General features: G+C 70.5%; 3 protein-coding genes and 1 long non-coding RNA gene across 5 annotated transcripts; 2 read left to right on the top strand and 2 right to left on the bottom strand.

The window, feature by feature from the left end:
• Positions 1 to 440: 440 nt before the first annotated feature.
• NIT1 (nitrilase 1) lies at positions 441 to 2578 on the top strand. The gene is made up of 7 exons (XM_086771766.1): positions 441 to 492; positions 1163 to 1237; positions 1335 to 1568; positions 1645 to 1748; positions 1846 to 1979; positions 2057 to 2182; positions 2267 to 2578. The coding sequence occupies exons 3-7, from the start codon at positions 1339 to 1341 to the stop codon at positions 2549 to 2551; spliced, it is 879 nt and encodes a 292-aa protein (XP_086627892.1). The 5' UTR covers positions 441 to 492; positions 1163 to 1237; positions 1335 to 1338; the 3' UTR covers positions 2552 to 2578.
• A 1188-nt stretch (positions 2579 to 3766) lies between these two features.
• On the bottom strand, positions 3767 to 7295 carry DEDD (death effector domain containing). The gene is given in 5 exon segments (XM_086771765.1): positions 3767 to 4188; positions 5168 to 5252; positions 5254 to 5315; positions 5536 to 5643; positions 6961 to 7295. Coding segments are annotated over 5 exon segments (957 nt in total). The 5' UTR covers positions 7286 to 7295; the 3' UTR covers positions 3767 to 3811.
• A 3732-nt stretch (positions 7296 to 11027) lies between these two features.
• S100A10 (S100 calcium binding protein A10) lies at positions 11028 to 13555 on the top strand. The gene is made up of 3 exons (XM_086771769.1): positions 11028 to 11083; positions 12318 to 12456; positions 13330 to 13555. Exons 2-3 carry the CDS (start codon positions 12325 to 12327, stop codon positions 13489 to 13491), a joined length of 294 nt encoding a protein of 97 aa, XP_086627895.1. The 5' UTR covers positions 11028 to 11083; positions 12318 to 12324; the 3' UTR covers positions 13492 to 13555.
• A 107-nt stretch (positions 13556 to 13662) lies between these two features.
• On the bottom strand, positions 13663 to 14471 carry LOC147595986 (uncharacterized). 2 transcript variants are annotated; one of them, XR_015261666.1, is made up of 3 exons: positions 14167 to 14471; positions 13789 to 14082; positions 13663 to 13746 (listed from the first exon to the last, which is right to left on the bottom strand). It is a non-coding gene; the product is annotated as an uncharacterized LOC147595986 (long non-coding RNA). The 2 variants fall into 2 exon arrangements; XR_015261667.1 differs by having other exon boundaries at positions 13684 to 13702; positions 13787 to 14082.
• Positions 14472 to 15306: the final 835 nt, after the last annotated feature.

Raw genomic sequence — 15306 nt, forward strand, 5'->3', positions numbered from 1 at the left:
TGAGGCCAGGCCCGCTGCTCCTGCCGCAGCCGGTTGAACCGGGCCACGACCTGCGGGGACAACGGCGGTGACGGGCACGGTGCCACGGCCCCGCCCGGGACCACCCCCAGCCGGTACCCGGTACCCCCCCACCCCCCCCCGGGGCCCGAGGCCGCCCGAGGCCTCCCTAGGACCACCCCCCGCCGCCCCCCCCGCCGCCCCGGGCCCGGACCTGCTCGGCCGTCAGCCCCTTCCCGCCCGGTGCCGCCGCCGGCCGCCCCTTCGCGGTCTCCGCCATCTTCCCCTGGCCGCCGGGCCACGCCCCTTCCGGTACCGAGCGGAAACCGCTGGGGCGCCATCTTGGGAAAGGGCAGCGGCTCTGCCCGGTGAGGCGGCGCCGGCGCCATCTTTGCTGAGGGCGGCGGGCGGAGCTGGGCGGGGGGGGGACTTTGCCCGCGTCCCCTCGGTGCCGGCGGGCATGTAGGGGCCGGGGGGGGTGCGGGGAGATTTGGGGTGAATTGGGGCCTTGGGAAGGGGTGGGTGGGGTCTGGGGGCGGGGCTGAGGTGGGGGGAACCGGGGGTGACGGGGCGGTTTGGGGGGGTGCTGGGGCGGGGGGCTGGGGGGGTCCTGGGGCAGTTTGGGGGGTGCTGGGGGCTGTTTTGGGGGTGCTGGGGCAGTTTGGGGGCTGCCGTGGGGCAGTTTGGGGTCCTGGGGCAGTTGGGGGCTGGTCTGGGGCAGAGATGGGGCACTTTGCGGGTCCTGGGACAGTTTTGGGGGTCGTGGGGCAGTTTGGGGTCCTGGGGCAGTTGGGGGCTGGCCTGGGGAAGAGCTGGGGCAGTTTGGGGGGTGCTGGGGGCAGTTTGGGGGTCCTGGGGCAGTTGGGGGCGGTCTGGGGCAGAGCTGGGGCACTTTGTGGGTCCTGGAGCAGTTTGAGGGCTGGTGTGAGGTGGAGCTGCAGCAGTTTAGGGGTGCTGGGAGCCATCTGGGGGGTCGTGGGGCAGTTTGGGGGTCCTGGGGCAGTTTGGGGGGTGCTGGGGGCAGTTTTGGGGTGCTGGGGCAGTTTGGGGCTGGTCTGGGGCAGAGCTGGGGCACTTTGCGGGTCCTGGGGCAGTTTGGGGGGGTGCTGGGGGCAGTTTGGGGGTCCTGGGGCAGCCCTTACGCTGGGGTCCGCCCCTGCCCCAGGCTGAGAGCCGCGTCCCGGCCTCCGCTGCGCTGCCTGCTGCCGCCCTCCCCGCGCGCCCCGCGATCCCCGAGCAGGTACCCCGGGCGCGCGGGGAGGGCGCGGGGGCGACGCCGGGTACCCCAGCCCCGGGCCGGGGGCCGCCTCGGGGTTGACGGCGGCGCCGCGTCGCAGCTCCATGGCGGGGCCGAAGCCGCTGGTGGCCGTGGGCCAGGTCACCTCCACGCCGGACAAGGAGCCGAATTTCGCCGCCTGCGCGGGGCTGGTGCGAGAAGCAGCGAACCGCGGCGCCTGCCTCGTCTTCCTCCCCGAAGGCTTCGACTACATCGGCCGCGACGCCGCGCAGACGCTCAGCCTGGCCGAAACGCTGGACGGGGACCTCATGGGACGTTACGCCGAGCTGGCCAGGTGCCGCCGCGGAACCCACCCCCTCCCGCTGCCGGCCGCGGGGGTCCCCGGGGGTGACGCCGGCTCCGTCCCGCAGGTCCTGCGGCGTTTGGCTGTCCCTGGGCGGTTTCCACGAGCGCGGCGCGGACTGGCCCGCCACACGCCGCATCTACAACTGCCACGTCTTGCTGGACCCCGCAGGTGCGCCCCTCGCCGAAACGGGGGGGGGTGTGGGGGGTCCCCCGCTCCCCGGCGGCGCGCCCACCCCACCCTTTTCCTCGCGCCCCCTCGTCCCCAGGCCGCTTGGTGGCCGCTTACCGGAAAACGCACCTGTGCGACGTGGAGCTGGAGGGCCGCGTCACCATGAAGGAGAGCGGCTTCACCAACCCCGGCGCCGAAATCGTGGCGCCGGTCAGCACCCCGGCGGGGAAGGTAACGGGGGGAACGCGGGCAGTTTCGGGGACCCTCGGGTCCGTGCCCCGTCGCCACCCGCGTCCTCGTCCCCGCAGCTCGGCCTCTCCGTCTGTTACGACCTGCGCTTCCCGGAGATCTCCTTGGCGCTGCGCCGCGCCGGCGCCGAAATCCTCACCTACCCCTCGGCTTTCACCTTCCCCACCGGTTCGGCGCACTGGGAGGTGAGCCGGGCACCCGCGCCCCCCACCCCCGCCACCCCCCGCATCCCCGCCGCGTCCGCCGACGGCCGCGTTATCGCCGCGCAGGTCCTGCTGCGCGCCCGCGCCATCGAGACGCAGTGCTACGTGGCGGCGGCGGCGCAAACCGGGACGAACCACGAGCGCCGGACGTCCTACGGCCACGCCATGCTGGTGGACCCGTGGGGGGCCGTGGTGGCGCAGTGCCGCGAGGGGCCCGGGCTGTGCTACGCCGAAATCGACCTCGAGTACCTGCGCCGCGTGCGCCGGGAGATCCCGCTGCACCGCCACCGCCGCGCCGACCTCTACGGCACCGTGGCGGCCGCGGGGCTGGCGGCGGCGGCGGCGCCGTGAGCCGGCTCCCCGGTGAAAAGAAAAAAAAAAAAAAAACCAAAAAAAAAAAAACCAGCGGGGCCGGATCCGCTCTGTTTCTCCCCAAAACGCGGTGGCAAGGGGGGGGCGCATGAGGCCCCCCCCCGCGCGGAAGGAAGGAGCCAGGCGCTGCCGTCGATGTTTATTTCCAGAAACTCAAAAAAAAAAAAAAAAAAAAGCGCTACACAGGGAGCACTGGAGTTTAAAAAAATACAGAAATCACAGAAATTACACCAAATTGTGCCAGAACCGTCTGTAAGCGGAGAGGAGAGGGGGGGCCCACACGCACCGCAAATCCCGGTGGGGCCGCCCCCCGCCCCGGCCCGGAGAGGGGGGCCGCACGCGCCCGCGGCCGAGCGGGAACGGGGAGGAAAAACCACAAAAATTCGGATGGAGCTGGAAAAAAACCAACAAAAAAACAAAAAAACAAAACAAAACAAAAAAACCAACCCCCGGATCGGCATCCCCTGCGCTGGGGGGGGGACATTCGGAGGCTCCATGCGGCCATTTTGGGGGTGTCCACCCCCCCCCCCCGGCTGTGCGCAGGCAGAGGTCCCGGTGCCTGCTGCCCGCAACAGGCAGAGCGCCAGCCCCGCCTGGCCCCTCGGCCCAGTTCGGCCCAGTTCGGCCCAGTCGCCAGCTGGAAAAGGGGAGGGGGGGGGGGGAGGAGGGGGTGGCAGGGGTCCCGTGGCGCTGGTCTTGCCCCCCGCCCTGGCCCCCCCACCCCAGGGGAGGGGGACGCGAAGGCACATGGTCCGGGGCAGGGGACGCTTTTTGTCCTGAGAAACCCACGGGCGGTGGCGGGGGGAGCGATTTGGGGGGCGGGGGGGAGCGATTTGGGGGGCAGGGGGAGCGATTTGGGGGGCAGGGGGGAGCGATTTGGGGGGGCGGGAGCCCCACAGAACGGGGGCAGGACGGGGGACGCAGCCACCCGCCCCCCGACCGCGGCGCAGCGCCCAGCCCCCCGTCCCAAGGGAGGATTTTGGTTTTGTTTTTTTTTCTCGTTGTTTTTAATGGATACAAAATAAAAGAGAAAACGAAAACAAAAAAAAAAAATGGAAAAAGCGTGAGGGGAGGCGACAGGACTGGGGGGGGGGCGCCACGCGAGCCCCGGCGCTCCTGGGCGGGGGCCGGCGGCTTTTTTTTTTTTTTTTAGGAAAAAACAAAAAACCAAAAAAACCGAAAACAAACCGAAGGGAAAAAGAAAGAGGAGGGCAGAGGCGGGCCGGCGGGAGCGGGGCGTCAGGGGGCCGACTGCAGCACCAAGTTCCTCAGGAGTTTCTGGCGCCCCACCTCGTAATCCTCCTCGTCCACGTTGACCAGCAGTTTGATGGCTTCGTGGCCCACGGCTTGTTTGAGCGAGTCCGTGATGAAAACGCCTTTGAGGGCTTCCAGCAGCGAGCCGTTGATGTAATCGCGCCAGAAGGCGTCGAGGTAGGTGAGCTCGGAGAATTTGATGTCGCAGATGATGGAGCCCAGGTCCCGCGATTTCAGGATGGTGTTGGCCTGGTTGAAGCGTTCGAACTGCCGCTCCAGCGGGTCCTGCTTGTTGGAGAAGACGTTGCCCTGCAGCGCCGTCTCGTGCTGGCAGTACTCGGCTCGCACTCGCAGGCGGATGTCTGAGGTGGGCAGCGGGGAGGGCGGTCAGAGCCGCGGAACCCCCCCGAAACCTCCCATCCCGCCCCCCCCGAAACCTCCCATCCGCCCCCCCCGAAACCTCCCATCCCGCCCCCCCCGAAACCTCCCATCCCGCCCCCCCCCGAAACCTCCCATCCGCCCCCCCCGAAACCTCCCATCCGCCCCCCCCGAAACCTCCCATCCGCCCCCCCGAAACCTCCCATCCGCCCCCCCGCAACCTCCCATCCGCCCCCCCGAAACCTCCCATCCCACCCCCCCCCCGCAACCTCCCATCCGCCCCCCCGAAACCTCCCATCCCGCCCGCCCGAAACCTCCCATCCCACCCCCCCCCGAAACCTCCCATCCGCCCCCCCGAAACCTCCCATCCCGCCCCCCCGCAACCTCCCATCCCGCCCCCCCCGAAACCTCCCATCCCGCCCCCCCCGAAACCTCCCATCCGCCCCCCCGAAACCTCCCATCCCGCCCCCCCCAAAACCTCCCATCCCGCCCCCCCCAAAACCTCCCATCCCGCCCCCCCCAAAACCTCCCATCCGCCCCCCCGAAACCTCCCATCCGCCCCCCCGAAACCTCCCATCCGCCCCCCCCGAAACCTCCGATCCCACGCCCCCCCAAAACCTCCCATCCCACGCCCCCCCGAAACCTCCCATCCGCCCCCCCGAAACCTCCGATCCACCCCCTGAAACCTCCCATCCGCCCCCCCGAAACCTCCGATCCACCCCCCTGAAACCTCCCACCCGCCCCCCCCGAAACCTCCCATCCCACGCCCCCCCGAAACCTCCCATCCCCCCCCCAAAACCTCCGATCCCGTGCCCCCAAAACCTCCGCGCCCCCCCAAAACCTCCAATCTCCCCCCCGAAACCTCCGATCCGCCCCCCCGAAACCTCCGATCCGCCCCCCCCGAAACCTCTGATCCCCCCCCCCGAAACCTCCGATCCGCCCCCCGCCGTCGCGGGTTCTCACCGCAGGTCTGCTTCTCCTTCGGGTCCGGCGTGGCCGACTTCCTCCTCTTGCGCTGGTTGCCCGGGAGGGCCCTGGCGCGGCCGGGGCCGCTTGGCGCAGATTTGGGGTCCCGTCGAGGAGCAGCAGACCACGGGGTGGTGGGGAGGCACTGCGCAAGGGGGGGGGACACACACACACACAACGGGAGGGCGTTCGGGGACGCTGAACGCCCCCCCCCGGGGCGCCGCTTGCACCCCGAATCCGCGTTTGGGCGCCGCTTTCCCAGGCCGCCGTCACCTCCCGGTCGTCGTCGTCCCCCCACCGCCGTCCCGGGGACGCTCGAGCCAAGGGGACCCCAAAGGGCACCCCGAGACCCGGCGGCCTCTCACCTGATTTGTGGGGGTGGCCGAGCGCGGGCTGCGCCTCGCCGTGGGCGCGCGGCGTGACGTAGCGGATGGACGTCTCCTCCAGGTACTTGTCCACCAGGTCCGGACAAACTGGGGGGGGGAGAAAGAGAGAAAGAGAGGGGGGGGGGCGTCACTTTGGGAGGGGGGCAGCGGGCACCCACGCGCGGCGGGGGCCGTTCCTCCGCGGAAAAGAAACCCCGTCCGGGAGCCGAGCCCTCGCGGCGGCGCGGGAAGGGCCGATTCCGATCGTCGCCGTTCCCAACGCCCCGCTCGGCTCGGATGCGGGTGATCCCCTGGGGGGGGAACGCGCCGGCCCGAGACGGGATTTATCCGGGAGGAGGCGGGGACGCGGAGGGGAGCCGGGCTGCCGAGCAGAAGCGGCGGCATAGCGAGGATTACGGGGAGAAGCGGATTATTTTCCGGGGCCGGGTTGTTTTCGTCCCGTTGGCGAGCTCGGAGCGCTGCCCGTTCCCCGGGGCGGGATCCCGCCCATCCCCGCCGGACCGAAGCCGGCCAAGGCCGCGAGCCGCAGGGAAGCGCAAACGAGAACGGCATCGTTACGCGCGGAGGAGGCTTCCCGGAGCAACTGAATCCCTCCTCTCCCAACGCGAGGGGCTTTTCCCGGGAAAGCCTTCCGGAACGTTCTCCCCGCGCCCGTTAATTCAACCGCAGCCATCGCAAGAACGGGGGCCTCGCGGGCGCGGCTCCAGCTCCCCGATCCCTAAAAACACCAAATCCCGACGGAGACGCCTCGCCCGGCCTCGGCCAAGCGCCCCTTCAGTTTGGATTTTTTTGCGCCCCCCCCCCGAGTGAAAAACCCGCTCGAGGTACCCCAAAAAGGGAGGGCTCAGCAGCCTGGAATTGCCGAAAAAAGGCCGGTTATCCCGATTTCGGGGTGTAAATTGGGGAGGTCGAATCCGTACGCATCCCCTGCTCTCGGCCTGGCGGCTCTGCTGGTTCCGCTTAACCGGGGTTTGGCTCTTTGAACTGAAAATCAAAATTTTAGTCAAAAAAACCCCAAAAAACGGGATGGGGCTGAGCTGGTGGAGGGCAGCTCGTCCCGGCAGCAACACGAGGCGGCCAAACACTCAACCGAATTTCCCCAATTCCCCGAAATCCAAGGGGTTGGTCGCCACTGGGCGCCAGGAGAGGAGGAGGGCGGGGGCATCCGGCTGGAAAACGCGCGGGAAGAGCGGGAATCCCCGGTTCCGCGCCGCTAAAGGAAGGAGGAGAGCCCGGCGCTCGCCGAAACCCCACCCAAAAACCGCGCGCGGGCGCTCGCTGACACCCCTCCGCCGTCTCCGTCCCGCGAAACCTCGGCGTCCTCCCGCCTCGGGAGCGCGGGGCCCGAGTAACGAAGCGGGCTTCGTTAGGGAGCGAGCGGGCGGCGGCGGCGGCGGCGCTTACCGGCCCGCCGCCTCTTGAGGGTGACGTAGGGCAGGAGGTCGTGGCGCGTGATGATGCGCAGGAGCTGCAGCACCTGCCGGAAATTGGTTTCGTCGCAGCGGCCCTGCCGCTCCAGCGCCAGCAAAAAGTCCCGGCCGCTGCGGATCATCCCCCGCTCGTAATCGTCGATGACGTCGACGAAGAGGAAGGAGAGGACGCGCACGTCGCGGTGCGTCAGGTGCGTGCCCACGATGTCGAACATGCGGTGCAGGCTGTAGAGCCCGTGCTCGCGCTCGCCGCGCTCCTCCGGCCAGGCTTGCAGCCGGCTGCGTTTCAAGGCGGCCATCTCGGCGCCGCCAGCCTGGAAGACAAGAGCGGGCGACAGGATTTCAATCCCTTCCCCGCGGATATTCCATCGGAAAACCGCCCGCCCCGCCCCGCCCCGGGCTCGTCCGCACCGCCGGCCCTCTGCCGCATTCTTTTGCGAACGCAAACCGCGGCTTCGCGCGAGGACCGGCGTCCCGCAGCCCAGTCCAACCAGTCCCTGCGTCCCCCCCCCCCGCCCCGGCTGGATTTCCGGCTCCGAAACCGCCGGCTCCCCCTCTTCCCTCCGGATCGCTCATCCCCGAGCGCGGAGCGGCTCCCGCTTCCCAGAAACAGCGAGGCGGCGGCAACAACGGGAACGCCGGCTGGAATCTCCTGCCTGCTCCCGGCGCGGCCAGGGCGGGCGGGCGGAGGAACGGGGAGCGCCTCTCCGCTCCAGCGGCCTCTCCCGCCCCCACATCAGCTCCGCGAAGTCGGAACGCCGGGAGAGGAAGGGATCTCTCCGGTCTCGGAAAGCCAAGCGACGGGAGAGGGGCTTTCCGCGGAGCAACGGGGCGCCGACGGGCAGCGCACGGGACACGGAATGAAAGGGTGAAGAAATCCAAATTTCCGACAATTTGCCAGGCAAAGCCGCTCGCCGGGACCCTTTTTTCAGAACGTTTTAATTTAAACGCCTCGTTTTTCCCTGCGGTTGGGCTCGTCAAGCGCCGGATCGCACAAACCCAACGCAGAAACCACGCGGCGGCTCCCGTCCGATCACCTCGCGCCAGCCACCCCGGGATTACGCCGCGGTTTTTTTTGTTTTTTGGTTTTTTTTTTTTTTTTTGTCCCCAAAATTCCGGATTCCCGGGGCCAGCCCACGGCACGGCGCGCGCGGGACCGGCACCCTCAGCGGCCAAACTCGCTACGGGAGAAGACGGACGAGCGAGAAAAGCGGGGACAGGAACGCTTCCCGCCGTGCCGAGCGCCAACCGACCGACGGGAGCGGAGAGAAAACAAGATTAATCCGCGACCCCCCGCTTTGGAGGGCTGGTTTTTTGTTTTTTTTTTTTTCCGGCCCCTTTTTTTTCGGGATCCCAAACCCAGCGGCGCCGCCGCGGGGGCCGGCCCGACCCGCCGGGCGACCAACACGCACAGCAGAGGAGGAGGAGGAGGAGGAGGAAGAGGAAGCAGCGTTCCGCCGCGCTGCGTCACCCGACGGCGCGTCCGTAACCCCTCGAGAAGGGGGCAGCGCGGATTTTTGGCGCGTGGGTTTGTTTGGCGGAGGGGGGGGGGGTGGGCGCTCATTTTGAAGCGCAAAAAGCGCTTTTTCACCTCCCCCCGTCGCCCCCCCCCCCTTTCCTGCCACCTCAATTAATCCCCGATGTTAATTTCTGCCACTGAGCGGCAGCCACAGCCTGGATTTCCAACGCCTGCGCCGAGCGGCTCCGGAAAAGGGATCCCGCAGGAACAAACCCCGCCGGTTTGCCGGCTGCCCGAGCCGCCGGAAAAGGAAAAAAAAAAAATAAAATCCCAAATAAAACCCCCCAAAGCTGGAAAGCCGCGGCTCTCCGCCGGCGCGTTAACGGCGCTCGAGCCACGGAGGCACCGGCTTTCCCGATCTCCCCCTTCCCCTCCGGAAAAGGGCGCCCGATCCGGATTCGCCCGCAGCGCCGGGCTTTTCCGAACCGGGACAACCGGCCCGACCGCGGGGTTCCGAACGCAGGCGGGCTTCTCGGCGAGCTCCACGCGCGGGACGGAGCCTCTCCCGAGCCGTGCCAACGGCGCGGGGCTCGCGGGAGAGGAGGGACGGACGGATCGTTAGCAAAAAAAAAAAACAAATTAAAAAAAAAATTTAAAAAAAATACAGGAACACCCACCTTTGTGAGGAGCTCTTCTGCGCCTGCTTGTCTCTGCGGTGCGAAGAGCGGCCGAGCGAGGGGTTTTACGGAGCCTTCGGTCCCCCCTCCTCGCCCGCCGGAAGCGGGGAAGCTCCCGCGGAGTTTCGCCGCCGGCTCTCGCGGCGGCGGGGGAGCCAAACTTCCAGAGTCGCTATCAGCGGTCGGCTTGCCAGAAGTCGGCAGTTTGGGGTTTGGTTTTTTTCCCCCTCAAACCTTTTTTTTTTTTTTTTCTTTTCTCCCTACTTAATAATTTATTGAGAGGAGGAGGAGGGAGAGGAAAAGTCTGGAACTCACCCTGCGCTCTCCACGCCGCTCCTCTTCCCAAGCGAGCCGTTCCCCAAATCCTGCCCTCCTCCCCTTCGCTCCTTACCTACCGCTACCCTCCCCAACGCCGCGAGGGGCAGGGCGCCGGGGACCCCCTAACCCTCGAGCCGCTCTAACCGGCTGGGGTCACGCGCCGAGCCCCGACCGAAAAAGCCGGGCGCGGTTCATCCCAGCCGGGTTATTTTTTGAGGACGCGGGGCCATGCTTTCTCCTTGGCGGTTCTTCGCAGTTTGCGTCCCCAGCTCCAGCTCCCGGGAGAGGGCCCGCTCGGCGGGCGCGCTGCCTGAACTTTTGTATGAAATCCTAAAAAAAAAAAAAAAATAAAATAAAATAAAATAAAACCTCTGCCTCTCCCAGAGGTCAGGCTCCCCCAAAACGCGGCAGGAGAGCCCCCAAACGAGGTTACTGGAAGGTTTAACCTACCCCCACCCCCGGCCCGGTGCTCCCCTCTCCCCGTTACCGGTACGTACCGCCGCGGCCCGGCTCCGGTCTCCCTCCCCCGGTCACCGGCCGCGCTGAGCTGCGGGGCGGGGGAGGCGGCCTAGGGCCCGGGCCCGTCCCCTCACGCACAGGGAGCGCCGAGGCCTCTCTCACGCCGCCCCCGCCATCCCGGCCCCACCCCCCCGCCCCGCTCCGCGCCTTGCGGGCCCCGCCGCCGCTGCGGGGCTGCGCTCGGGGCTGGGGAAGGCGCGGCCTCGTCCCCCCTCACGGCAGCCGCGGGCTCGGCGCCGCCATGTTGGCTCCGTCCCCTCCTGCTCCCCCGCTCGCTAAGCGGCCGCCGGGGGCTCCGCGGAGTGACGCAGCATCCGGGGGAGCGCGGCCCCGCCCACTTGAGGGCGGCGCTCACCTCTCCGCCTTCACGCCCGTTGGAAAGGCCGGGGAGCGCGGCGCCCTCTTGGATAAGGGCAGGAGGGCGGGTCCATCCGGGTCAGCGGCCGGCGGCTTCGGAGCCCTCGGGGAGCATTGGCGGGCGGCCGCCATGTTGGGTGAGGGCAAGCTGGCGAAGCCGCCACGCCCCCTAGGGCACGTGGCGGCGCGGCCGCCATCTCGGGAGAGGGCAGGGCGGGGCGGCTTCGCGCCCATTGCGGGGCACTAGGGGGCGCCGCCATCTTGGCTGAGGGCAAAGTGTCACGGGTGGGGTCTCCGGGGTTGGGGGGGGCGGGGGGGGGATTGGGTGGGGCCGTGGGGGGGAACCCATGGCCCTCGCCGCGGCCTTTGCCCCGCCCCCGCCCCGCACCTTTGCCCTCTTTGGGTGGGGAAACGCCCCCCCCCGCCCCCCAAAACGCTCCCCCTCCCCACGCGCGGGCACCCGCCCCACCCCGCGGGCACTGCGGGGGTGGGCGCGCCCCGCGCCACGCGCAGGGCCCCGCGCCCCCGGGGCCCGATTAACGGCGGCGGCTAATTGAGGCGGCACGCGCCGTGGGTGGGGAGGGTTGGGGTGTCCCGCGGGGGGTGGGGGTCGTCCCGGTCCCGGGTGGGTGGGTGGGGGGGTGGGGGGGGGGGCGGAGCGCAGGCGGGCGGGGGCCGGTGACTCACGGCCCCCCCCCCCGCCCCGCCCCCCCCCGTGCCTTCCCCGGGCGGCGCCGCGGTCCCGCCACTGCCCGCGCGCGCCGAGCGTGAGTAGGGGGGCGAGTCCACTGCGCGGAGGGGGGGGGGGGGGCACACACCGGGCACCCCCAGCGCCCCCCCGCCCCGACCCCCCACCCCCCCCAGAGCATTTGGTTGGGGGAGGCACATCGCCTCCTCCCCAAAAAATGCCCGGGGCGAGGGGTAAAGCCCGGGCTGGGGGTTGTTGGAACCGGGGGGGGGCTCAGCCCTGTGTGTGTGCCCCCCCCACCGCGGGCCACCCCAAGTTTTGGGAGGAGAAGCTGCGGGCTGGGCCGGTTCCTCTTTCGGGCGGGGGGGGCACTGGAGTTTGGGGGGGGTCTCTGAGGTTTGGGCGGGGCACCGGCGTTTGGGGGGGGGTCTCTGAGTTTTGGGGGGGCACTGAAGTTCGGGGGGGGTTTCTCTGAGGTTTGGGGGGGCACTGAAGTTCGGGGGGGGGTCTCTGAGCTTTGGGCGGGGCACCGGCGTTTGGGGGGGGTCTCTGAGGTTTGGGGGGGCACTGGAGTTCGGGGGGGGGCAGCCGGACTCTGAAGGGGCACTGGATTTTGGGGGGGCACTGGGGTCTGGGAGGAGGGGGACTGAAGTTTGGGGGGGGCGCACCGGGATTTGAGGGGGGCACATCGAGGTCTGAGTGGGGGCACTGAGGTTTTGGGGGGGGGGGGCAGTGAAGTTTGAGGGGGGGCCGAGGTTTGGGTGGGGCACCGAGTTTGGGGGGAGGGGCACCGAGTTTGGGGGGGGGCCGAGGTTTGGGCGGGGCGCTGAGGTTTTGGGGGGGGGGGGCAGTGAAGTTTGAGGGAGGGTCTCTGAGGTTTGGGGGGGGCACATCGAGGGGGGGGGGGGGCCGTGGGGCCAGGCTGGGGTGGGGGCAGCCATCCCGTGGGTCAGGCCCCCCCCCCCGCGCCACCATCGCCCCACAGCTCTGCCAGCCCCGGGCGGCCCCTCCCAAAATGGAGGCGGGGGGGGGGGGCGTCACCCCTCGGGGTGCGGGGGGCTCTTTAGGGTGCCTCCCTGGGGTGCGAGGGGGGGTGGCGGAGGGGGGGGGGGACACGGGGGACGCGCCCACCGGCCACGTCCGGCCCCACCCCGCGGCCCGGAGCTGAGTCACCCGGCGCTTGGCACGGCGCTCACTGGTGTGACGAGCGCGCCGGCCTCGGCGCGGGGCGGGGGGCGTGGGGCTGACCCGTGTGTGTCCCCCCCCACCCGTGTGTGTCCCCCCCCCCTCTCCCGTGTGTCCCCCCCCCGCAGCGCTGCCATGCCGTCGCAGATGGAGCAGGCGATGGAGACGCTGCTCTTCACCTTCCACAAGTACGCCGGGGACAAGGAGCACCTGGGCCGCGACGACCTGCGGGCGCTGATGGAGAAGGAGCTGCCCGGCTTCCTGGAGGTGGGGCTGGGGGGGGGCACGTGTGCCCCATAGCGCCCGGGGTCCGGCCCCATAGCACCCCAGACTGGGCCCCATAGCGCCCGGGGTCCGGCCCCACGGTGTCCTGGGATCGGGCCCCATAGCGTCCCGGGGTCAAACCCCACAGTGCCCTGGGATCGGGCCCCATAGCGCCCTGGGTCCAGCCCCATAGCACCCCAGACTGGGCCCCATAAGTGCCCTGGGACCGGGCCCCATAGCGCCCTGGGTCCAGCCCCATAGCACCCCAGACTGGGCCCCATAAGTGCCCTGGGACCCGGCCCCGCAGCCCCCTGGGTCCAGCCCCACAGCACCCCAGACTGGGCCCCATAAGTGCCCTGGGACCCGGCCCCGCAGCCCCCGGGTCCAGCCCCACGGCACCCCAGACTGGGCCCCATAAGTGCCCTGGGACCCGGCCCCGCAGCCCCCGGGTCCAGCCCCACGGCACCCCAGACTGGGCCCCATAAGTGCCCTGGAACTGGGCCCCGCAGCCCCCCGGGTCCAGCCCCATGGCACCCCAGACTGGGCCCCATAAGTGCCCTGGAACTGGGCCCCGCAGCCCCCCGGTCCAGCCCCACGGCACCCCAGACTGGGCCCCATAAGTGCCCTGGAACTGGGCCCCGCAGCCCCCCGGGTCCAGCCCCATGGCACCCCAGACTGGGCCCCATAAGTGCCCTGGAACTGGGCCCCGCAGCCCCCCGGGTCCAGCCCCACGGCACCCCCCATCACACCCTACAGCACCCCGGTATCGGGCCCCACGGCGCCGCAGGCTCAGCTCCCCCTCCCCTTTTCCCACACCGCCGTGGGGTGCCTGACGCCCCTCCCCGTGTGTGTGTGTCCCCCCCCCTGCCCCCCCAGAACCAGCGGGACCCCCTGGCGCTGGACAAGATCATGCGGGACCTGGAGCAGTGCCGGGACGGGCGCGTGGGCTTCCAGGGCTTCTTCTCGCTGGTGGCCGGGCTCACCATCGCCTGCAACGACTACTTCGTGCTGCACATGAAGCAGAAGGGCCGCAAGTGACCGCGGCGCCGCGCCCCCCGCCACCCGTGGGTGCTGCCCCGACACCCACGGGCGCCCCCACCCCAACCCCCCCCGCTCGTGGGTGCTCCCTCCCCACCCCGCGGGTGCTGCCCCGACACCCGCGGGCGCTCACCCCCTAGCCTGGGGCGCTCCCCTGCTGCCCCCCCCCGGCTCGTGGGTGCTGTTCCCCACCCGTGGGTGCTGCCTCCCACTCGTGGGTGCTCCCCTCTGCACCCCGGGGTGCTGCCCTGACACCTCTGGGCACCCCTCCGCCGCTTGCGGGTGCTCCCTCCACACCCGTGGGTGCTGCTTCCCACTCGTGGGTGCTCCCCTGTGCACCCCGGGGCGCTGCCCTGACACCCGTGGGTGCTGCCTCCCACTCGTGGGTGCTCCCCTCTGCACCCCGGGGTGCTGCCCTGACACCTCTGGGCACCCCTCCGCCGCTTGCGGGTGCTCCCTCCACACCCGTGGGTGCTGCTTCCCACTCGTGGGTGCTCCCCTGTGCACCCCGGGGCGCTGCCCTGACACCCGTGGGTGCTGCCTCCCACTCGTGGGTGCTCCCCTCTGCACCCCGGGGTGCTGCCCTGACACCTCTGGGCACCCCTCCGCCGCTTGCGGGTGCTCCCTCCACACCCGTGGGTGCTGCTTCCCACTCGTGGGTGCTCCCCTGTGCACCCCGGGGCGCTGCCCTGACACCCGTGGGTGCTGCCTCCCACTCGTGGGTGCTCCCCTCTGCACCCCGGGGTGCTGCCCTGACAACCTGCGGGCACCCCTCCGCTACTCGTGGGCGCTTGCCCCCCCCCCCCCCACCCGTGGGCGCTGCCCTGACACCCGTGGGCACCCCTTCGCCACTTGTGGGCGCTGTCCCCCCACTCGTGGCTGCTGCCTCCCACCCGTGGGCGCTTCCCCAGCATCTGTGGGCGCCGCTCCCCACTCGTGGGCGCTGCCCCCCCACCCCGGGGTGTTTCCCCCCCCCCCCCCCCGCGCCCCCCCCCCAATCCCCCCAGTAAAATGTTTTGTACTGCGCTGGAGCTGCCCCGCGTGCCGGCGTCTCTGTCCCCCCCCACCCCACTCGTGTCCCCCGCGTGGGGGGCGGAGCACGGGGGCCCCCCCCCTCCCCGAGTGGGGACGGGGCAGGGCTCTGCGGGGTGGGGGGGTCTGTAGGGGCTTTTTGGGGTGGGGGGGGGGGCTATAGGGGGCTGTACACGCCGCTCCCCACTGTCACGCGGCCCCCGCGGTCTCGCGCGTCCCCGCCTCCCCCACGCGTGGGCCGCGCAGCCGGGGGGGGCGGGGGGCGGGGTCGCGAGGGGCGTGGCCATGGGGAGTGGGCGGGGGCGGGGGCAAATGGGGCCCGTGGGGGGTGGGCCGGGGCTGCGCAGCGGGACGGGAGGACACGGGGGACACGGACACGGGGGACACGGACACGGGGGGGAGCCCGCGCCCCCCTGCGCGCAGCTGTCGCTGGCCGGGGGGCTACGCCCACGCCACGTCACCCGGGACACGGGGGATAGGGACACGAGGAACACGGGACACGGGGGGACTGGAGGGGACACGGGGGACACGGGGGGACAGGGGACACGAGGGGACATGGAGGGGCGCGGAAGGATACGGGGGGACGTGGGACACGGGGGAACGGGACACGGGGGGACAAGGGGGACACCGGACACGAGACACGGAGGGACACGGGGGGACAGGGGGCACGAGACAGGGGGGAGAGGGGACACGGGGGGACACAGGGGACACGGGACACGGGGGGACAGGGGACACGGGGGACGGGGAACACGGCACGGGGGGACACGGGGGACACGGGGGACA

This window comes from Chlamydotis macqueenii, unplaced genomic scaffold (genome assembly GCF_036417535.1).
Source record: "Chlamydotis macqueenii isolate bChlMac1 unplaced genomic scaffold, bChlMac1.mat HAP1_SCAFFOLD_86, whole genome shotgun sequence".
In the NCBI taxonomy this organism is placed as follows: domain Eukaryota; kingdom Metazoa; phylum Chordata; class Aves; order Otidiformes; family Otididae; genus Chlamydotis; species Chlamydotis macqueenii.